Source organism: Somniosus microcephalus, chromosome 33, assembly GCF_052327205.1.
Source record: "Somniosus microcephalus isolate GS21.2 chromosome 33, FLI_Smic_1.0, whole genome shotgun sequence".
Taxonomy (NCBI): domain Eukaryota; kingdom Metazoa; phylum Chordata; class Chondrichthyes; order Squaliformes; family Somniosidae; genus Somniosus; species Somniosus microcephalus.
The window spans coordinates 32,885,860-32,908,941 of NC_141019.1; the positions used below are offsets into that span (position 1 = coordinate 32,885,860).

A 23,082-nucleotide genomic window follows, 5' to 3' on the forward strand; every position below is an offset into this window, starting at 1 on the left:
GAGGGGCAGTACTGAGGGAGCGCCGCACTGTCGGAGGGGCAGTACTGAGGGAGCGCCACACTGTGGGAGGGGCAGTACTGAGGGAGCGCCGCACTGTCGGAGGGGCAGTACTGAGGGAGCGCCGCACTGTCGGAGGGGCTGTACTGAGGGAGCGCCGCACTGTCGGAGGGGCAGTACTGAGGGAGCGCCGCACTGTCGGAGGGGCAGTACTGAGGGAGCGCCGCACTGTGGGAGGGGCAGTACTGAGGGAGCGCCGCACTGTCGGAGGGGCAGTACTGAGGGAGCGCCACACTGTGGGAGGGGCAGTACTGAGGGAGCGCCGCACTGTCGGAGGGGCAGTACTGAGGGAGCGCCGCACTGTCGGAGGGGCTGTACTGAGGGAGCGCCGCACTGTCGGAGGGGCAGTACTGAGGGAGCGCCGCACTGTCGGAGGGGCAGTACTGAGGGAGCGCCGCACTGTCGGAGGGGCAGTACTGAGGGAGCGCCGCACTGTTGTAGGGGCAGTACTGAGGGAGCGCCGCACTGTCGGAGGGGCAGTACTGAGGGAGTGCCGCACTGTCGGAGGGGCAGTACTGAGGGAGCGCCGCACTGTCGGAGGGGCAGTACTGAGGGAGCGCCGCACTGTCGGAGGGGCAGTACTGAGGGAGCGCCGCACTGTCGGAGGGGCAGTACTAAGGGAGCGCCGCACTGTCGGAGGGGCAGTACTGAGGGAGTGCCGCACTGTCGGAGGGGCAGTACTGAGGGAGCGCCGCACTGTCGGAGGGGCAGTACTGAGGGAGCGCCGCACTGTCGGAGGGGCTGTACTGAGGGAGCGCCGCACTGTCGGAGGGGCAGTACTAAGGGAGCGCCGCACTGTCGGAGGGGCAGTACTGAGGGAGCGCCGCACTGTCGGAGGTGCCGTCTTTCGGATGAGACGTTAAACCGAGGCCCCGACTGCTCTCAGGTGGACGTAAAAGATCCCATGGCACTATTTCGAAGAAGAGCTGGGGAGTTCTTCCCGGCGCCTTGTCAATATTTATCCCTCAATCAACATCACTAAAACAGATTATCCGGTCATTATCACTTTGCTGTTTTTGGGAGCTTGCTGTGCGCAAATTGGCTGCCGCGTTTCCTACATTACAACAGTGACTACAATGCAAAAAGTACTTCATTGGCTGCAAAGCGCTTTGGGACGTCCTGAGGTTGTGAAAGGCGCTATAGAAATGCAAGTCTTTTTACATATCATCAGTTTCATCATATTATTATTAGTTTCATGGTAAGGGGCAGGAGGTTTAGAGGGGATTTGAGGAAAAACTTTTTCACCCAGAGGGTGGTTGGAACCTGGAACTCACTGCCTGAAAGGGTGGTAGAGGCAGGAACCCTCACAACATTCAAGAAGCATTTAGATGAGCACGTGAAACGCCATAGCATACAAGGCTACGGACCAAGTGCTGGAAAATGGGATTAGAATAGACAGAGCTTGATAGCCGGCGCGGACACGATGGGCCGAAGGGCCTCTTTCTGCGCTGTGAAACTCTATGACTATCATCTCTGCAGATTTGTCAGGTGATGATCTCATGCAGTATGGTTCTATAATTGATGCAATATCCCTGGGATGGGGAATTCTGCCAGGGTTCCTGTTGCTGATCAGTGAGGCCTTGCATGTGTGTATCTTCCACAGTTGAATAGCCTGTCAACACACTCACACCTGAAGTATATTCACTTGGGTGCTGAAAAGCAATCAGTGCCTGTGGAATCATACCTGCTGTGCATGAGGCAACTCCTGCAAGCGGTGGAGAGAAAACTTAAAAACTAGCCTCTAGTTAATTACTGAGAAATAAGCCAAGGCCTTGAAGAGGGTCGAGATTTACTAGAATGGTACCAGGGCTGAGGAACTTCAGTTATGTGGAGATTGGAGAAGCTGGGATTGTTCGCCTTGGAGCAGAGAAAGTGAAGAGGAGATTTGACAGAGGTGTTTTGATAGAGTAAATAGGGAGAAACTGTTTCCACTGGCAGAAGGGGTGGTAACCAGAGGCTACGGACTTATGGTGATTTGGCAAAAGAACCAGAGGTGTCATGAGGAAACTTTTTTTTTACGCAGCGAGTTGTTGTGATCTGGAACGCGCTGCCTGAAAGGGCGGTGGGAGCAGATTCAATAGTGACTTTCAAAAGGGAATTGGATAAATTCCTTGAGAAGTATTTTACAGAGCTATGGGGAAAGAGCAGGGGAGTGGGACTAACGGGATTGCTCTTCGAAAGAGCTGGCGCAGACTCGATGGGCCTCCTCCTGTGCTGTATGATTCTATGAATTGGCATTTCTTAAGTGACAAACGATTCTTAAAGGTATGTTTTCCTTCCAGGTACATGCTAGCAAGTTTCTACACTAAATATAACGTCATTCATTTCTTGGTGAACACCGCGTCTTTGCTCACCGCCCTCATTCCCAAACTCCCGCAGCTGCATGGTGTCCGACTCTTTGGCATCAACAAGTATTGATCAGGTGGGTGGTGGCTGGGCGAATGCTGCAAGGTGATGCTGCCAAACAGCCTCGGAAGGGGGCCAGCATGAGCGATGGGCACAATGTGCCAAGACAATGAAGAAACTGCTGGCACTAATTCTCGAAACAGCAACTGTTTTCTTACCTGCACAAGTGAAAGACCTTGTATGTATGAGTTGTGCTCTTGTGTATAAGCTGCTTGTGTATAATTTTATACTTTTTTTCTCCTTTGCATTAATTGTACACATAAAAGAGGTTTACGCCAATAAGGGTGTGGAGGAGTGTTTGTGTGTATAAGAGCATAAAGTATGTGACGCGAGGCATGCGGCCTAGCAAGTCTGCTCCTGTCCATGGGCCCACTCAGACCCCACCCAACTAATTTAATCTCTAATAACTTATTGCACCAAGCAGATTTTCTCAGGTTATGTAAAATTTCTTCCTCGTTCTTGCTATGACACAGGAAGCCTTTACAGCCTTTCTAACCGTGGCAGAGCTGCTTGATCTGGCCCCTGACCTCTACACACGGCCTACTCAACTATGGCACTGCAGGCTGAGCTGGGAGTCGGTCCTGTTCCTTTGTCTTACTTCCACTCCACAAACGCGGTTATGAGGCAGGGATATCCTAGCTTTCATATAGCATACGAAGGGGCTGCATTAAAATAGTCGGAGTCACAGTGTGCAACGGTGTGGCATGAGTGGCCCTTGAGCCTGGCATTGCTTGCAATTGTAGCCCTCGCCATAAAGTGTGTGACTTTAAGCCTGCAGGCAGGTAAAATTGTGAAACTTCAGCATCTCAACCACCACCGACAGTACTTCGCTCGATTAGTCACATTCCACAGGTGACCAGGCCAAATCCCAGGGATAAGCATATTGCACACCCATGGCTATATTTAACCTTATAAACCACTAATCCTAAGATTAATCAGATTCTCCTCTAGCTCTGTTGAAAGGAAGTTAATTAGTTCTAATACTGAGGTTAGCGGTCTTGACCGGGTCCCTAAAATACATGTATTTTTTAATGTGCTGTTAACCCTTCCTTAGCTTGCAGCAGCATAACTGTGTTAGTCTTCTGAATTGGAAGGTCGTGTGTTCAAGACCCATGCCTGGACTTAAGCACGTGATCTAGGCTAGCACTCCAGTGCAGTACTGAGGGAGTACTGCACTGATGTGCCGTGCTTCAAATGAGCTGTCAAACTGTAGTCCTGCTCTGATGGATGTAATCCTACAGCACGAGTGGAAGAGGAGCAGGAAGGTTTACTGGTCATCATTCCTCATTCAACCAACACCAAACACACATTAACTGGACAGTGCTGCTTGTGGAATCTTGCTGTGCAACAACTGGCAATTACATTAATAAAAAATAAGCTGAGGGACTTCATGTGGTGTTAGAACACTGTCCTTACACCTCTAGGCCATGGGATTGAATGGAGCCTGACACGGTGATAGTCTCCTGTATGTGTGGCAAGTGCAAGAATCCCAAGTGAACTGACTAGGACTAATCTGAAACAAGGTCCTGGTCTGTACATACAGCACAAAAACTCTGCAAAACTTGAAATCTTACACAAAGTCACAATGACAAGAGGTGGTGGAGGCAAAGCACATGCTAAAAGGGATTTCATTAATTATACCATCCCACGCCTCACCTAGCAGACCATCTTCAATGCATGCAGTCAAACGGCAATCCTCATGAGAAGGTAACCATTTGCCTGCATTAGCGCTTCCACCACAGGAAATGACAGATCACAGCAGCAGACATGTATGTCTTCAACATTTCTTTTAGTGCCTCTTATCTTCTCCATGACTCAAAATTAATACCTGACTGCCTAATTGTTGGTTCGTCAGATGAGACGTTAAACTATCTCTTTCGGGTGGATGTAAAAGATCCCATGGCACTATTTCTAAGAGCAGGGGTGTTCTCCCCGGTGTCCTGGCCAATATTTATCCCTCAACCACCTAAAAGAGATTATCTGGTCATTTATTTCATTGCTGTTTGTGGGAGCTTGCTGTGCGCAAATTGGCTGCTGCATTTCCTACAACAGTGACTATACTTCAAAAGTACTTCATTGGCTGTAAAGCACTTTGGGCGGTCCGGTGGTCATGAAAGGCGCTACAGAAATGCAAATTCTCTTTAATATAAAGCAATAGAAGTTCAGGCTCGATTAAGATCTAAAGATACAATATTCTCAGCAAAAAAATAAATATCCTTTAAAAAAAAATACACTTTGGTAATGCGATCTGCATTTTATTTTCACTTCTGAAAAGGTTCTGGCTAACAAGAGATTGTGTTGGGATTTACAAGCCTTTTCAAATCAAATGAATGGAGGTCCAATGGGTGAACCCATCAAATAATACAGCTTTAAACTTGCTGATTGTCACCTCAAAATTAGCTCTGTAACTTCAACAATGCTCACAGTAATGGTCAGCAGAACTTTGATAATAACAGCTTACAAACTTCTACATCAAACAATTTGGTCATAAAAGCCAACAAATTTTTAAATTACTCGTTCAACCTTAAATATCTTAGCTCATCTAAAAGGGGCAACCTATTGTCAAGAATTTCAGGGTTATAAACAAAAGGGGTGATTTAAGACTTCATAAAATGGTAAATGAAATAAAAACAGAAAATGCTGGAAACACGCAGCATCTGTGGAGAGAGAAACAGAATTGCTGTTTCAGGCCGACGGCCTTTCATGAGAGGTTCATAAAATGAACCTGGACATGAAACTCTTCCACTTTTCCACTGTAATTGGTTTTTTGATTCTATCACTGCAGTGAAAAGTGCAATTAGCACATACGCACAATTTTAATTCTTGTAATGGCGTGGATAGGTTTCATTGTACAGACGCCATCAAGTTGCGAGGGCTGCCGAGTTGACTTGTCATCAGTAAGCACTTAGAAGGTTTGTGTGCAATTTTCACATCGTGTGACTTTAACCTACACAGTCTGGACTTTTAACACACGCCTTCGTAACCGGTTTCCAGCCAAAAGAAAGTTGCTCCCAACTCCAAAATGGGCTGTGGAAAGAGGGAGGCGAGAAGATAAAGCACAGTAAAAGATTTTAAGCTTAAAAAGGTAAAGTTTGGACAGGTTTAAAAAAAGTAAAATTAAAGTTCAAAATAAAAAGGTGTATAGAGAAAATGGTTTGATATTTAAGTTAAAGCATTTAATTTAATAGTTTAGTGTCAACATTACAATACTAAGGCTATTCCTGATGTCTCATCTAATCTCCACAGTACCAAATCACCTTTGCTGTTCTTTTGTATTTTCTATCCTATCTCCCTCAGTTTACTCATCTTGGCTACAAAGTTCACTGCCTGCTGTCTCAATCTCCTCCCACCCCAGCTCCTCACCAACCACCCCATGCTTGCCAGCATCATCGCGTCTCTCCCATTCAGAAACGACCCCAACCTCATTTAACATCATCATTACCCTACCCCTAAGCCCCTCCAACCATCACCATCTCAAACCTTTCCTTTCCCTCCAAATTCCTCTCAATGCTGCCTCGCAGCTGCACTCCCATCTCTCCTTATTCTACTTCCTCCAACCTGGCTTCTGCCTTGCCCACAGTACTGAGACTGCACCGGTCAAAGTTACAAATGATGTGTGACCGTGACAATTCAACCAACTTGCGCCTCCTTTAAGCACAACTCCCCAAATTTACCGTTGTATGTTAATGGGGTTTCTGGTAATTTGAACACAGTGGTTGAGGCACTCGCTCAAGACCATCTTTTGAAACCCAGCATTTTCAGACATAGAATCAACTGACTACAATGCAGCAATTGTCCCAGTTCACCAGATTGTTCAATGATCACAAGGTGGTAATCCAGGGTCTTGGGCATACTGTACATACCTGCATATAAAACTAGGACATTTAGATCGCTGTTAGGGGTTGAAAACAGTGAGGCTGGGGTCATCCTATATGCAAGTTATTGTGGAGAACAGCACTATAACTCACTCTGTGGAGCACATACCTGCTCTCCTGGACTGTCCAGAATTCTCTTGCTAGATCCCAGTCCTGTCCCGGTCAGTGCACAGAGCCAGGAGGACATGGAACAATGGAACAGTAAACATGCATTTCAATCAAATTTCCTGCTGTCTGGGGACTGGTGGCCATGTTATACATGGGTCATAGATTTCCCCCCCCCACCCCACTATTTTTTTGGCTAAAAAGTAGGGAGTCATTTTATGGGTGGGCACCTTATACACAAGTATATACAATATATTAAGCCTTTAACTCTATTACTGTTGACTGGACAATTTTTGGCTCAATTCCCAGAGAAAGGTGGTTAAATCTACAAGAAACAAAAAAGGTATGCAGTTCTGAATCAAATTTCTATCAATAAATATCCTCTTTCCATTCCCACCCCATGGAGCTATGAACACAGATGATGCAAAGGTTACTTCATATTCCTGGACTGAGTTAAATCCAGTGTTAACCCTGAGTACCTCATTTGGGTTGCAAGGCACTTCATACTCATGGTGTTCAATCATATTAAGATCTCTGCAGACATCCATATAACATATTACTCTTGCTACTGATGACTATGTGTGCCATTACTGTGCAAGATAATGTCATCCTCATTGAAGAGTTATGTTAAAGCCAATTGGGGTACAGGAGAGAGAGAGTGGTGGGTAGAGAGAGACAGACAGACATTCAGATAGCCTACAAACATTGAGAGACAGCAAAGGACTAAAAGGAGCACAACTCAATTTTTCTTTTATGGTAAAGTTATTAATCAAAGATTCATATTTTCTGTTTAGAAGATCTGTGTATAATTTCTGCTGCACAGTAAATTTTCCAGTAAATTTTTAATTTTTTTTAAAGTTACAAAAAGAAATTGAATCCGATCTCCCAAATCACAATAAATGTGCCCAATTTTACAGTTAACTCAAATTACTTTCTGGTTTCTTTTTTTAAAGTGCTTTCTTTTTTAAAATAAAATACCTGTCTTACGGTGGAAATTAGGCCATTAGCCAAGCACATTGTTTTACTCTGTTCCTTTTGCAATGCAAACTTTTCCCCATTAAAAATGGTCAGGAAGACTTGTGACCTCAGGGAAAGGAAGAGCCCAAAAAACATAACATTTGAGGAGGAGGTAGATGAACATGGTAGGTGACTTTTTAATGCTTTATTATTTTCCCATGTTCCATTCTACCTGTTGAAACCAGAAATTAATTTGTCTCTGCCTAACAACTTAAAAAGTACAGTAAAGTCCTCTTAAGATCACCTTAGTTGCTATCGTACATCCAAATTAAAATGTTAAAAACAAGGTACAGTCCAAGTCTATTCATTCAATTCAATAAAAGAGTACTTTTATTTGTCTTTGTTCTACTCTAGAATCAGGGTTGACCTTCTCAGTCAGGCTGCCGTCAAGCTGACTGAGGTGATCGCTGAGGTTTGTTTTTGCACTTTAAGGCTCAGCGTGGGAATGTCCGTCGCACCTTCTTCCTTCTCTTTTGCTTCGTGTCAGATCTCTGCGTGGCCTCCGCTTTGGGCTGACTGCTGGGCCCCGGCTGCGGAGTGCCAAAGAAGCTCCCGTTCGCCGTTTGTGGCGCAGCACCATGGAAAATCTTGCTGAAGAAGTCTTGGAGGTCAGCAGGAGGACTTGGGCCATTCTCCGAGCTAGCTCTAAACAAGAGGGAACGAGAGACATTACAATCCAGGCTGTTTTCCCTCTCCAAATGACGGCACCCTGAGGCACCCGATTGTTAAAACCTTAATCAGCCAGACTGTTCGATTCACTTCAAGAGATTCCCCTGTGGAGGCCAGCTGTGTCACACACCATTCCCTGACCAGGACAGGTGCACAGCTTCTGCCAATGCTGCTTTTGAGCTGGCTGTTAAAGGTAGAATGAGAGGAGCTTGAGCCCAATTTTCACATCCTTTTTATTGGGGAGCACTTAACCTTTCACCGACCTCTCCAAAAGTAGAGTCGAGACAGAAATAGAGGACATTTTCCTCCATTCATGGCTAGTGAAAAAGTCAGCATGGCTTTTTATTATTAACAAAGGGAAATATACTCTACTATTAATCTGAGGGTTTGAAACACCATCAGAGCAGCATGATGGAACACTCTTATTTTGTAGGCCATAGACATTCACTATTATGAGAATAAACTCGACACTATTTACACCTCCCACATGCTGCAATTCAGTTTTTAAAAAAAAGCACTAGAAATGTAAATTTACACCTGCAGTTTATACAATTAAATTTGTATCAACCAATGTGATATACCTCACTGAACCACTCAAAACTTGGCACACAATAGCCATGCTGTATGGGACCATGTTGTTGGCACCATTCAAACTCGACATTAGGACCTCCCCACAAAAGCAAAATACTGCGGATGCTGGAAATCTAAAATAAACACAGAAAATGCTGGAAACACTCAGCAGGTCAGGCAGCATCCTCCGCCTGCTTCACGACGACACGCAAGCCATGATCCTGACCAACGGTTCCACCACAGACCCAATTCACGTACGAACCGGGGTCAAGCAAGGCTGTGTCATCGCACCAACGCTCTTCTCGATCTTCCTTGCTGCAATGCTCCATCTCACCCTCCGTAAGCTCCCCGCTGGAGTGGAGCTAATTTACAGAACAAACGGGAAACTGTTCAACCTCCGTCACCTCCAGTCCAGATCCAAGGTCGTCCCATCCTCTCGTCGAATTACAGTATGCAGACGACGCTTGCATCTGCGCACACTCAGAGGTCGAACTCCAAACCATCGTCAACACCTTCACCGAAGCGTACGAGAGCATAGGCCTTACACTAAACATCCGTAAGACAAAGGTCCTCTACCAACCTGCCCCCGCCACACAGTACAGCCCCCTGATTATCAAAATCCACGACAAGGCCTTGGACAACGTGGACCACTTTCAACAAGGGCAGACGTCGACGACGAAGTCCAACACCGCCTTCAGTGTGCCAGTGCAGCCTTTGGTCGCGTGAGGAAGAGAGTGTTTGAAGACCAGGACCTCAAACCCGGCACCAAGCTCATGGTCTACAGAGCAGCAGTGATACCCGCCCTGCTGTATGCCTCAGAGACATGGACTATGTACAGCAGGCACCTCAAAGCACTGGAGAGGTACCACCAACGCTGCCTCCGCAAGATCCTGCAAATCCATTGGCAGGATAGGCGCACCAACGTCAGTGTTCTTACTCAGGCCAGCATCGAAGCTTTGACCACGCTCAATCAGCTCCGATGGACGGGTCACATTGTCCGCATGCCCGATACGAGACTCCCAAAACAAGCGCTCTACTCGGAACTCTGACACGGCAAGAGTGCCCCAGGTGGGCAGCGGAAACGCTTCAAAGACATCCTCAAAGCCTCCATGGAAAAAGTGTAACATCCCCACCGACACCTGGGAATCCCTGGCCCAAGACCACACAAAGTGGAGGAGAAGCATCCGGGAAGGCGCCGAACACCTCGAGTCTCTTCGCCGGGAGCAAGCGGAAGCCAAGCGCAAGGAGCGCAAGTCAACCCAAGCACCCCACCCACCCGCCCCTTCAACCACCGTCTGCCCCACCTGTGACAGAGACTGTAGGCCCCGTATTGGACTCATCAGTCACCTGAAAACTCATTTTTAATGTGGAAGCAAGTCCTCCTCGGTTCCGAGGGACTGCCTAAGAGAGAGAAACAGAGTTAACGTTTCAGGTCGTTAACTCTGTTTCTCTCTCCACAGATGCTGCTCGACCTGCTGAGTCCAGCATTTTTTGTTTTTATTTTAGGACCTCCCCAGATAGTTCAGGAGCTACAAACCCAGGAAGGCTCTAGCTTTGATCCCTAGTCTGTGTCCAGTTAGTGGATCTCAGCAGGGGACAGGAGTTCAGGCACTGCAGCTTCAATTCCCCTGGGCTAAGAAGAGAAAGGAGCAAAATAAAGACAAGATCCCCACTCCTGAGCACTTTCCAGTGAAGCCTGCCGGCAAGTGCCCCTGTGAACAGGACCCCATCCTTGTGGTCAAATAGCTGGGCAACACAAACTGAGGGGTGAGGTTCTGAAGGGCACACGTGGAACTGTACCTGAGCAAGAGTGGGTAGAATCATAAGAAATTTACGACACAGAAGGAGGCCATTCGGCCCATCGTGTCTGTGCCAGGTGTTTTCAAGAGCAGAGAGAAAATGGGATAAAACTGGGGAGGAGGAGGAGGGGGCGGGGGAAATCATTTACATCTTAAAAACATTAAACAGCATGAAAAATGCTGATTTTAGTGGGATATAATGCAGACCTGGACAGCACACATGAGAAAACACCGTGTTCCTATGTGACCCGATTCCATTAACTATATTCTAGGATGGATCCTCTGTAGAAAATGTAACTCAGGTGGTTCAGCAGGAAAGCAGCTGTATTCCTCACGAAGAAACTATCCTAAAACTCACATAACTCAATTAAAGAAAGAGTTAGTCCTCAGGGGAAGAGGCAAAACAGTACAATTTGCTTTAGGTGATTACCTCAACTGAAAAATTACTGTGTTCCCCTCCACTCTGAACCCCTTCTTTCTAATGTTCAGCATTAAGCAAAGTGTTACATGCACATTTTTTGGTACACATTATAGCCTATCCAGCTATAGCCTATTTAAAAAGAATTCGTTCTCAAGATGTGTGCGCGGCTGGCAAGGCCCATCCCCAGTTGCCCCGAGAAGGTGGTGGTGGTGGGCCACCTTTGATTTGCTCGGCCACTGCAGGAGGGAGTTAAGAGTCAACCATGTTGGTGTGGGACTGGAGTCACATATCGGCCCAGACTGGGTAAGGACGGCAGCTTTCCTTCCCTAAAGGACAGTACTGAAAGCAGCTGAGTTTTTACGACAATTTGACAGCTTCGTGGTCTCTTTTACAAATGCCAGCTTTTTTTGTTTCCAGATTTTAAAACTGAATTCAAATTCTCAGACTGCCATGGTGGGATTTGAACTCTGAATTATTAGTCCAGTAACTTAACCACTACACCACCGTACATACCCCTTGTAACCACGACTCTCTCCCAACCAGCTGGGTACCGCTACCAAGCACTGATACGCAAACTGTGCTCTCAAGCTTGTAGGTCATTAAAAATCTGCAGGAAACTGTGACTATTCAGCTATATTTTACTGCACTCAGTCATCTCCATTTAATTATTGTAATTTGCATTAGGCCAACTGGGATACTGTGACATTCCTCCTGCTAAAAAAGTGCACGGGCAAGTGATTGCATGCAGAGACTCCGAGCTCACGTGCACAGCTTGCCTGTGGGTTGTGGCACTGTAAAATTTACCCTATAGTGCCACCGAAATTACAGGAAGGGCAAAACAATAGGAAGATTAATAACAAACACCCCGAGTTCTCTGTACATTTACTCACCTATGTCGACCACTGTTTCCAGAAGTTCGGGTAGCAAAGGATATATGGTAAGGAACATGATGGATATCAGGAGATATTCCAACCCTCTGACATCCAGCCCATTCTGAAGAGAGAAGAGAAAATCAAAAGTTACTGAACACTGTGGTTCTGCGTGACTTATTAAGCTCTCCTAATCCTCCTTCTAACACATCGTAGAAATGTTATGCAATCTCTCATAGGCTAAAATAAACAATGTAAAAAAAATACCTTCTATCATCGTTCTTGGATCCCAATTTAGTATTCCCCAATCGAGGGGGGGCAGAGGTGTCCCCACTCCCGAGCTTTTATCAACTGGCTCTCCAACCACCCACTAGAAAGGGCACCAGTGAATTTCAAAACCGAGATCAATTGTTTGGCAAGGGTATTAAGGGATGTGGAACCGACGTGGGTAAATGGCGTGGAGGTACAGATCAGCCATGATCTAACTGAATGGCGGAACAGGCTCAAGGGGCTGAATGGCCTCCTCCCAATGTTCCGGTATTTTGAATTACCCACACAGTCCCTTAAAGGGGCCGTGCAGGGCCAAATAAAATTAGAGGGAACATTGTCTACTCCTGTTCCTATGAAACATTCTGACTTTCCCTCCCTCCATATAGAGAAACATCAAGCCGTCACTTTACATCAAATGGCCCAGCACCAATCAGGAAATCAGCACGTGTCAGACACAGACCCCCAGCACTCTGCCACCACCCCCCCCACCGGGACCCCAAAAAACTCGTGACTTTTAAAGCTGACTTTCAATCCTTATGATTTTAAAGTCAGACCTGGCTTCTTGCTTGTTTTTCCTTTTTAAAGTTATTTCCATTGCTGTAGACAGGCTTTTGGAGCACTTCAGGAATATTTTGAAAGATTCTGGAATACAATTTTATTCGGATACTCCAGAACGGCACTCTAGGGAGGTTTCAGAGGTATCCCACAGGCCAATAATGGTTTACATTTTTCCTGAAAGTTATTACCCTTTGTTTTTATTAGTTAAATATTGGGTCGGCCTGAATGGGTCAAAAAGTGCACGAAAACCAGATGCTGTTGCACTTTTTTGGGTTGAAATTGTTGAACAATGAGACAAGCTAAAGTATTTGCCATGATTGTAAGGTGCTGGAATAAACAGTTGCTGTAAAGTACATTTCTTCCCATCCACACCACCCTTCATTCAGTAGAGAGCAAGAGCTGTAGTCTGCTCAGAGGGTGGCCACATGACTATCTCGGTATCAGCCAACAGCAGGTGTATTTTGTAGGTTTTAGTACTGACTTTGTTACTATTGCCTCTATCATGCATTGGGCATCCAACAGCCAAGCCAAAGATCTGAGATTTTCACGTAGAATTACACAGAATTCAGAGCACAGAAACAGGGCTTTCAGCCCAGCTGGTCCATGCTGGTGCTTATGCTCCACACACATGGAGCTCAAAAATTGCTCCAGGCTAGGGTATAAACCCTTGCCCTCTGAACACAAGGCTATTCTGCTGGAGCTACCAGGCTACTAGCTTTAGAGTCAAAGTCATAATGGCACAAAAGGAGGCCATTCGGCCCATCGAGTCCGTGCCGGCTCTCTGTAGAGCAATCCAGTCAGTCCCATTCCCCCGCTCTATCCCCGTAGCCCTGCAAGTTTATTTCCCTCAAGTGCCTATCCAGTCTCCCCTTGAAAACATTGAGTGTCTCCGCTTCCACCACTTCCGTCGGCAGCGAATTCCAGGTCATGGATTGGAGGATAGCTAATGTAACCCCACTATTTAAAAAGGGTGGTAGAGAAAAAACGGGGAATTATAGACCGGTAAGCCTGACAACGGTAGTGGGGAAAATGCTAGAGTCCATTATAAAAGATGTAATAACAGAGCACTTGGAAAGCAGTGACAGGATCGGACAAAGTCAACATGGATTTACAAAAGGTAAATCATGCTTGACTAATCTACTGGAATTTTTGAGGATGTAACTGGTAGAATAGATAAGGGAGAACCAGTGGATGTGGTGTATTTGGAATTTCAGAAGGCTTTCGATAAGGTCCCACATAAGAGATTAGCGTGTAAAGTTAAAGCACATGGGATTGGGGGTAAGGTACTGTCTTGGATAGAGAACTGGTTGGCAGACAGGAAGCAAAGAGTTGGAATAAACGGGTCTTTTTCCGAGTGGCAGGCAGTGTCTAGTGGGGTACCGCAGGGATCGGTGCTAGGACCCCAGCTATTCATAATATATATATAAATGATCTAGACGAGGGAACTAGATGTAATATCTCCAAGTTTGCAGACGACACAAAGCTGGGTGGGCGTGTGTGCTGTGAGGAGGATGCAGAGAAACTCCAGTATGATTTGGACAGGTTGGGCGATTGGGCAGATGCATGGCAAATGCAGTATAATAATGTGGATAAATGCGAGGTTATCCACTTCGGTGGCAAAAACAGGAAGACAGATTATCTGAAAGGCAATAGATTGGGAAAAGGGGAAGTGCAACGAGACCTGGGTGTCCTTGTGCACCAGTCGCTGAAGGTAAGCATGCAGGTACAGCAGGCGGTTATGAAGGCAAATGGTATGTTGGCCTTCATAGCGAGAGGATTCGAGTACAGGAACAAGGATGTCTTGCTGCAGTTGCACAGGGCCTTGGTGAGACCACACCTTGAGTATTGTGTGCAGTTTTGGTTGCCTTATCTGAGGAAGGATGTTCTTGCCATGGAGAGAGTGCAGTGAAGATTCACCAGACTGATACCTGGGATGGCAGGAATGACATATGAGGAGAGATTGGGTCGATTAGGCTTATATTCGCTAGAGTTTAGAAGAATGAGAAGGGATCTCATTGAAACTTATAAAATTCTAACAGGACTAGACAGACTAGATGCAGGAAGGATGTTCCCAATGGCGGGGGAGTCCAGAACCAGGGGTCACAGTCTAAGGATAAGGGGTAAGCCATTTAGGACTGGGATGAAGAGGAATTTCTTCACCCAGAGAGTGGTGAACCTGTGGAATTCTCTGCCACACAAGGCAGTTGAGGCCAATTCATTAAATATATTCAAGAAGGAGTTGGATATATTTCTTGAGGCTAAAGGGATCAAGGGATATGGGGAAAAAGCAGGGACAGGGTACTGAATTTGGATGGTCAGCCATGATCGCATTAAATGGCAGAGCAGGCTAGAGGGGCCGAATGGCCTACTCCTATCTTCTATGTATCTATGTCATCACCACTCGGTGTAAAAAAAGTTTTCCCTCACATCCCCTCTGTATCTTTTGCCCAAAACCTTAAATCTGTGTCCCCTGGTCCTTGTACCATCAACTAGTGGGAACAGCCTTTTCCCATCTAGCCTATCCAAACCCATCATAATCTTGTACACCTCTATCAAATCACCCCTCAACCTCCTTTGCTCTAATGAAAACAAATCCAGCTTCTCCAACCTGTCCTTGTAGCTAAGATCCCCCATCCCCGGAACCATTCTGGTAAATCTCTGCACTCTCTTACGCAGCAAACTATTTCCAAGCTTACAACACAAGTCTCACTAAAACCTACCAGTTTTGTTTTTTCTTTATTTAATGCTCTGAAGGTACGTGAAGATGGCTTCAAATTTCGAGGTCTTCTTACCTGTGATGTCATAGACTTTTCCATCCATCATGGCGAAGTAAGTGATTTTCAATCCCAGCATGCTGGATTCTGCCCAGAAGTCCCCATCCTCCACAGGGTGCCTCTTGTTACACTCTGCACAGTATCGAGCCGCCTGTGGGTCACGATCCATTTCAAACCTCCTGCAAAGGTAGTTCAAAACTTTAGTTTCACACACAAGGAGGAGGAATTTTAGTTTCAGAAAGACGAGATTAAATCATTACACAGCCTTATCCCGGAGTATTCTTTTAACAGACATGGATCTCCTGTGGCATTCGCAGTTGACGGGTTTGAGGGTTACAGGAGGTAGGAAGCAAGCTGTGCGGAGAGTTGGTCTGGGAGCTGAACGGGTCAGGAGCTTTTGGAGTTTGGGGCGGGGGGGCTGAAAAACAGAGAAGAACAGGAGCCTGACCAGAAGGTACAAGTAGTTTACAGGACACAGGGAACGCTCGTACAAGCCATTATCTCACAGAATTCTCTTTTTTGGTACATGCGATTGGTATGGCACTATAGATACCAATCACAAACACCGAACTAGTCACAAACCTACACTGAATCAATCAGAATGTTCCTGTACAAGACCTTAGGCAAACAGACACAAAATAAATGTTAGGTAGATAGATAGGCAGATACCAACTTCTAAATCAAACAAAAATTAATTAAAATAATAATCTGACAGGCAAATGCCAAGTTCGCTGATCTGAGCAAGGGCAGTGATAGCCCAATGCAAGTGGCCACAGAGCTCAGGGTTGGGGAATTAAAATCAGTCAGGGTTGCCACTCCTGATTGCTGGAGATAGATGTTGGCCGCAGCTGTGATCCCTCTATGGTCGAATAGACTAACATTCACGATCTAGGATCACGTGATGAAAGCCAGTTGAATGGGGTACCCAAGGGCTCTTGGAATCATATTCCAGCCAGAGCCTGTACCTTGTGGAGAGGAGAGGGGAGATCGACAAAACAAAAATCAACTAGCTTTACACTTATTCAACAGACTAGTGAAAAATAAACGAGTGCACCAACTTGTGTTTTCCTTCACATTTGCTGCACATCATAGTGTTCATGGCCTCCTTCAGGTCATCTTGGAGCTTGGTGAGAAACTCGTTCATGGACCGATGTAACTCGCTCTCTGCAGCCCGTTTGCTAAAAAACAAAAAAAATTAGGTTACATCTGGAAATAAGTCAAGAGCAGAGCGTGGTCGAAAAATTTAACTTGGGTTCTGCAATTCCCCAGAATATAAACAAAAACTTAATACAAACCTCTCTTTACAACAAGCTTTCAATAGCCTTCTCTGGGGAAAGTCAGCCTCGACAAAATGAGCAGTTACACAAGAAAGCAGTTGCATTTATACAGCACTTCATCACGTCTGCAGGATGACTCAAAGTGCTTTGCAACCAACAAACTACTTTTTCTGAAGTGCAGTCACTGTTAGAGGCAAATGCGGCAGCCAATTTGCGCACAGCAAGATCCCACAAATAGCAAGTGAGCGAATGACCAGGTAATCTGGTTTTGGCGAAGGTGGTTGAGGGATCAACATCAGCCAAAGCACCAGGGAGAACTCCCCTGCTCTTCTTCAAATTGTGCCATGGGATCTTTTCTGCCCATTTGAACAGGAAAACAACGCCTCAGTTTGGAGACCAAGAAAAATGGAGGGACCAATCGTCCCAGGTTGCTTTGGCACAGCACCAGTAGCCAAATATATACAGCACAAAGGAATAGCAGGTACAGCACCTCACGCATTCTCCCTGTCCCTGTCCCACACTGTGTGGAATATTAAAAATACTTAAGTCACAACCTCCTTCAATCAGAAACACTTAAGTAAATTAGATACATGTAGAATGGAAAGAGGGCGCAAAAACATATAAAAAGTAATGAAACATCAGAGAAAGGTAGGCCTAACTGGAGCTAATTAGGTACACCACCTCGAAGGACAAGTGCAGCAGGTGCATGGGAACACCACCAGCTCCAAGTTACACACCATCCTGACTTAGAAGTATATCGGCCGTTCCTTCATCGTCGCTGGGTCAAAATCCTGGAACTCCCTCCCTAACAGCACTGTGGGAGTACCCTCACCACACGGACTGCAGCGGTTCAAGTAGGCGGCTCACCACCACCTTCTCAAGGGCAATAAATGCCGGCCTTGCCAGCGACGCCCACATCCCGTGAACAAGAAAATATATATTTTGAGTAGCCAAATCATATTTTGCCTTTTATTAACGTGCATGTTCTGATGGATTTTTGCGCTGAACAATAGGAGTGTTGGCACTGCTGGGGAATGGGAAACTTTTTTGCATCCAGCTTCAACATCAAGCACTTCCAAATGATCTTTATAGCATCTCTGCGTGAGACTGACACATTACTACTAATTGATGTGGATTTTACAGACAGTTTTGGGATGTGAGGCCAGGAACTCGGTCAAACCTGCCCAGACTCCGTTCACTTGGGACTCTTGTAGCCGAGAGTGAGGAGACTTTCATTCCATTGGTCTGAGATGGTTTAAACCCAGTCTTGTGATGAAATGGTGATACATTCTTAACAAACAGTACCAGCAGGGACCTTTCAAAAGGTGTTTTTTTAAACATTAAACTTGGTAACATGTTCAAGGAGATTTGCACTCCCTAAATTAATCAAAATGGTGTACATTGAAATAAAAAATTACAAAGATTAATCAGATTTGAGCAGTTCAAAACATGTTGAAATATTATATCACAACTAGAAATAGAAGGTAAATTGTCATATTTAAAAAAAGACTTTGATCCTAAAACGATAAGGATCACAGGCCACATGGATATGTCTGGAATGCAGCACTGAATTTTGCTTACATTTCATACTCCTTCCTTCTCTCAGGATTGCTCACAATATCCCACGCCGCTCGCACCACCTTAAAAGCTTCCTCCGATCGTGGGTGTTGGTTTTTGTCAGGGTGAACCTGCAATCACAATGGGGGTGGTTACTTTAAAAGCGAACGGTTTCTCAATCTAATGCACTTTGCTCAGCTACAACCGCTGATATTGCACATGAATCCAGACTTGCCAGTCTTCATTTAATTTTTTTTTTATTTAACTAAAGCTCATCCTACAATTCTTGGGTGAAAATAAATGACTAAAGTCAACGTCTACAAGCTGCTGGTGACTTGGTAGGTAACTGCGGGGCCCGAGGTGGTACTGGTTCAAACAGACATAAGAAATAGGAGTCGTCGGCCATTTGGCCCTTCGAGCCTGCTCCGCCATTCAATAAGATCATGGCTGATCTTCTACCTCATCTCCACTTTCTGCACTATCCCCATATCCCTTAATGTTCAAAAATCTATTGATCTCTGTCTTGAATATACTCAACGACTGAGCCTCCACAGCCCTCTGGGGTAGAGAATGCCACAGATTCTGAGTGAAGAAATTTCTCCTCATCTCAGTCCTAAATGGCCGACCCCTTATCCTGAGACTGTGACCCCTGGTTCTAGACTCCCCAGCCAGGGGGAAACATCCTGCATCTACCCTGTCAAGTCCTGTAAGAATTTTGTATGTTTCAATGAGATCACCTCCCATTCTTCTAAACTCTAGAGAATATAGGCCTAGTCTACTCAATCTGTCCTCATAGGACAATCCCCCCATCCCAGGAATCAGTCTGGTGAACCTTCGTTGCACTCCCTCGATGGCAAGTGTATCCTTCCTTAGGTAAGGAGACCAAAACTGTGCACAACACTCCAGGTGTGGTCTTACCAGGGCCCTATATAATTGCAGTAAGACGTCTTTACTCTTATACTCAAATCCTCTTGTAATAAAGGCCAACATACCATTTGCTTTCCTAATTGCTTGCTGTACCTGCAGGTTAACTTTCAGTGATTTGTGTACAAGGACACCCAGGTCCCTCTGAACACCAACATTTCCCAATCTCTCACCATTTAAAAAATACTCTGCTTTTCTAGTTTTTCCCCACCAAAGTGGATAACTTCACATTATACAGGAAACTTTGGTTTATCCGGAGGTTGTATGTCCGGAAACCTCGATCTACCGGCAGAAATCAGGAGCCGTTTTGTTAGGTTTTTTTTCTTCTCGTGGCTTTTTTTTCAACAGTCGGGCTCTGCAAAGTCTCTCTGAAGCTGTTGCTAAGCTACAGAGACGCTTCTAAGGTATGGGCCGACTGTTTAGAAGCTGTTGCTAAGCAAGTGTGTTTGTTGTCAGATACGGAGATGAAAACCTCCGTATGCTTCAACATTAACGCTGGTATGTCCGGCGGTTTTGATAGATCGGCAACAGCTCGGTCCCGTCGGTGCCGGATATAACAAAGTCTCCTGTATTCCATTTGCCATGTTCTTGCCCACTCACTTAGCCTGTCTATATCCCCTTGAAGCCTCCTTGCATCCTCCTCACAACTTACATTCCCACCCAGTTTTATATCATCAGCAAACTTGGATATATTACATTTGGTCCCCTCATCCAAATCATTGCTGTAGATTGTGAATAGCTGAGGCCCAAGCACTGATCCTTGCGGTACCCCACTAGTTACAGCCTGCCAACCCGAAAATGACCCGTTTATTCCTACTCTCTGCTTTCTGTCCGTTAACCAATCCTCAATCCATGCTAGTATATTACCCCCAACCCATGAGCCCTAATTCTGTTTAATAACCTCTTGTGTGGCACCTTATCGAATGCCTTCTGAAAATCCAAATACACCACATCCACTGGTTCTCCCTCATCTATTCTGCTAGTTACAACCTCAAAAAATTCTAACAGATTTGTCAAACACGATTTTCCTTTCATAAATCCGCGTTGACTGCCCAATCCTATTATTATTTTCTAAGTGCCCTGATACCACATCCTTAATAATAGATTCTAACATTTTCCCTACTGCTGATGTCAGACTAACTGGTCTGTAGTTCCCCGTTTTCTCTCTCCCTCCTTTCTTAAATAGTGGGGTTTCATTTGCTCTATGGAATTTTGGAAAATGACAACCAATGCATCCACTATCTCTATAGCCAACTCTTTCACAACCCTAGGATGTAGGTCATCAGGTCCAGGGGATTTATCGGCTTTCAGTCCCATTAATGTCTCCAATACTACCTTTTTTACTAATACTAATTTCTTTCAGTTCCTCATTCTCGCTAGACCCTTGGTTCTCAACTATTTCCGGGAAGTTTTTTGCGTCATCTTCCGTGAAGACAGACACAAAGTATTTGTTTAATTTCTCTGCCATTTCCTTATTCCCCATTATAATTTCTCCTGTCTCAGCCTGTAAGGGACCCACATTTACTTTTGCTAATCTTTTCCTTTTTACGTACCTATAGAAGCTTTTACAGTCTGTTTTTATGTCTCTCGCTAGTTTACTCTCATTCTATTTTCCCTTTCTTTATCAATTTCTTGGTCCTCCTTTCCTGAATTCTAAAATCCTCCCAATCCTCAGGCTTCCTACTCTTTTTGGCAGCATTATAAGCCTCTTCCTTTGATCTAATACTATCTTTAACTTCTCTTGTTAGCCATGGTTGGACCATTTTTCCTGTGGGGTTTTTGTGCCTTAAAGGAATGTATATTTGTTGTAATTTGTTGTAAATTATGTATTCAGGAAACTCCCAGGATTCCTCATTGCTCTGTGCTCTTTTAGCCAGTGGGATGCTACAGCTCGCCTCAGCACCCTATCCCTTTGAGGGAGGTGGAGCGCGAAAGGAAAGCAGGGACGAAGAAGAAACAAAAATGCATCAGCTGGGGCTCACGGTCCCGATTACTATTCAGTAACCCTGGCTGAGGCGAGGACAGAAGCGGGCTCAGATGTGATGCCCTCCAGAGCTGAACAGTCTACTGACACTATCTAGGGTCATAAATGAAGACTGCTACTCGTGCCCGTGAAACCATACCGGAAAGGAAAGTTCACCTGTCGTGGGAATTATTTTACAACAAAATAGAACGTTCTAAACACTAAACTGCAATATTTATTAAATTGAAATAGCGAGACTCACCGAAATACTGTCATAGGTTGTCAAGTCTGCCGATCTACAGCAATGCAATGCATTACATTACATATACAGGATTACTGCTAACCCAGAGAAAGAGCCCTAGCACTGGGGTGGAAATAAAGAGAGACCTGACAATGGTGAATGGAGGCCTCCAATGCAGAGCTGCACAAATTCATTGCAAAAATCCGAGTGTTTTCCTTTCTTGGCTCACCGGTAGCACTCTCGCCTCAGAGTCAGCGGGTCGTGGGCTGAAGCCCAGCTCCAGAGACTTGGCACACAACCTAGGCTGACACTTTAACAGTGCAGCACTCCCTCAGTACTGCACTAGAGGTGCCGTCTTTCGGATGAGACACTAAACCAAGGCCCCATCTGCCTTCCCAAGTAGATGTAAAAGACCCCATGACACTACTGGAAGAGGAGCAGGGGAGGTTCCTGGTGTCCTGCCCGAGATTTATTCCTCAACCAATTTCACAAAAAAAGGATTATTTGGTCACTTATTGCATTGCTGTTTGTGGGATCTTGCTATGCGCAAACTAGCCGCTGCAGTTCCCTACATTACAACATCGACTGCAGATCAAAAGTATTTTATTGGCAGTGAAGTGCTTTGGGACGTTCTGAGGCCGTGAAAGGCGCTGTACAAATACAAGTTCACTCTTAGCTTTTCTGATATTAAAATTTATATTTGCTGTATTTCTCTTGCTTCTATTCACTGTTATTTCTTAATAAACCTGACCACATTGTAGTAAGAGTGGCATTCACCCATTAGTCAGAGAGCAGTTACATTTCCACAGATATCTTCTTTAATATACATAAAAGTTTTGGTCACAAATTTCAAATTTTCGGACATATCTTTTTGATGAACAGAAAATCTGAACATTTTCAGAACTTAATGTTTATACCAAACACAACATTAAACTTTCCAAAATCGCGAATGGAGACTGTAATAAATGAACCCTCTCTAGGACTGCCAGTCATGGATTCTGATAACGAAATATCTAGCAGTTATCGAAACAGACTGAGCAAAGGTTCAGAAAAGGTATTAACTAAGACTTGCTAGTAAATGGAATTGCAGCAACGTTCACTCACCTCTGGGATCGCAATATGAACAGAGCACAGACTGGGGATGAAAGACTCCTACCTCGACCTTTAAGGTCCACAAAAGAAATAGGAGTGCAAAACTAGTAACTCAGGAACAATGGTACACCACAAAACTGTTCCCATGTCTGATTTTAAATCCCCTCCCTGTACCTACCCCGCTGAACTGTGTCTGATTTTAAATCCCTTCTCCCTGTACCTACCCTGCTGGACTGTGTCTGATATTAAATCCCCTCTCTCTGTACCTACCCCGCTGGACTGTGTCTGATTTTAAATCCCCTCTCCCTGTACCTATCCCGCTGAACTGTCTGATATTAAATCCCCTCTCCCTGTACCTACCCCGCTGGACTGTGTCTGATTTTAAATCCCCTCTCCCTGTACCTACCCCGCTGGACAGTGTCTGATTTTAAATCTCCTCTCCCTGTACCTACCCCGCTGGACTGTGTCTGATTTTAAATCCCCTCTCCCTGTACCTATCCCGCTGGACAGTGTCTGATTTTAAATCTCCTCTCCCTGTACCTACCCCGCTGGACTGTGTCTGATTTTAAATCCCCTCTCTCTGTACCTACCCCGCTGGACAGTGTCTGATTTTAAATCCCCTCTCTCTGTACCTACCC

The 23,082-nt window shown here is 45.3% G+C and overlaps 2 protein-coding genes across 7 annotated transcripts in view; one reads left to right on the forward strand and one right to left on the reverse strand.

The window, feature by feature from the left end:
- LOC147097118 (ORM1-like protein 2) overlaps positions 1 to 22,060 on the forward strand; it is a 31,256-nt gene extending 9,196 nt beyond the window's left edge. For 2 of the 4 annotated variants that reach the window (XM_085972981.1, XM_085972978.1), the window contains exons 4-5: positions 2,340 to 18,562; positions 20,983 to 22,060. In XM_085972981.1, coding sequence (XP_085829107.1) covers positions 2,340 to 2,475 — 136 coding nt within the window. In that variant the 3' untranslated portion in view covers positions 2,476 to 18,562; positions 20,983 to 22,060. The remainder of the gene's footprint in view (positions 1 to 2,339; positions 18,563 to 20,982) is intronic. The other 2 variants (XM_085972980.1, XM_085972979.1) reach the window with 2 other exon arrangements.
- The window catches only part of dnajc14 (DnaJ (Hsp40) homolog, subfamily C, member 14), a 63,565-nt gene continuing 45,180 nt past the window's right edge, over positions 4,698 to 23,082 (reverse strand). For all 3 annotated transcript variants that reach the window (XM_085972960.1, XM_085972961.1, XM_085972962.1), the window contains 5 exons: positions 18,249 to 18,355; positions 16,449 to 16,568; positions 15,409 to 15,569; positions 11,810 to 11,912; positions 4,698 to 8,105 (listed from right to left, as the gene is read on the reverse strand). In XM_085972960.1, the coding sequence (XP_085829086.1) occupies positions 7,895 to 8,105; positions 11,810 to 11,912; positions 15,409 to 15,569; positions 16,449 to 16,568; positions 18,249 to 18,355 (702 nt within the window). In that variant the 3' untranslated portion in view covers positions 4,698 to 7,894. The remainder of the gene's footprint in view (positions 8,106 to 11,809; positions 11,913 to 15,408; positions 15,570 to 16,448; positions 16,569 to 18,248; positions 18,356 to 23,082) is intronic.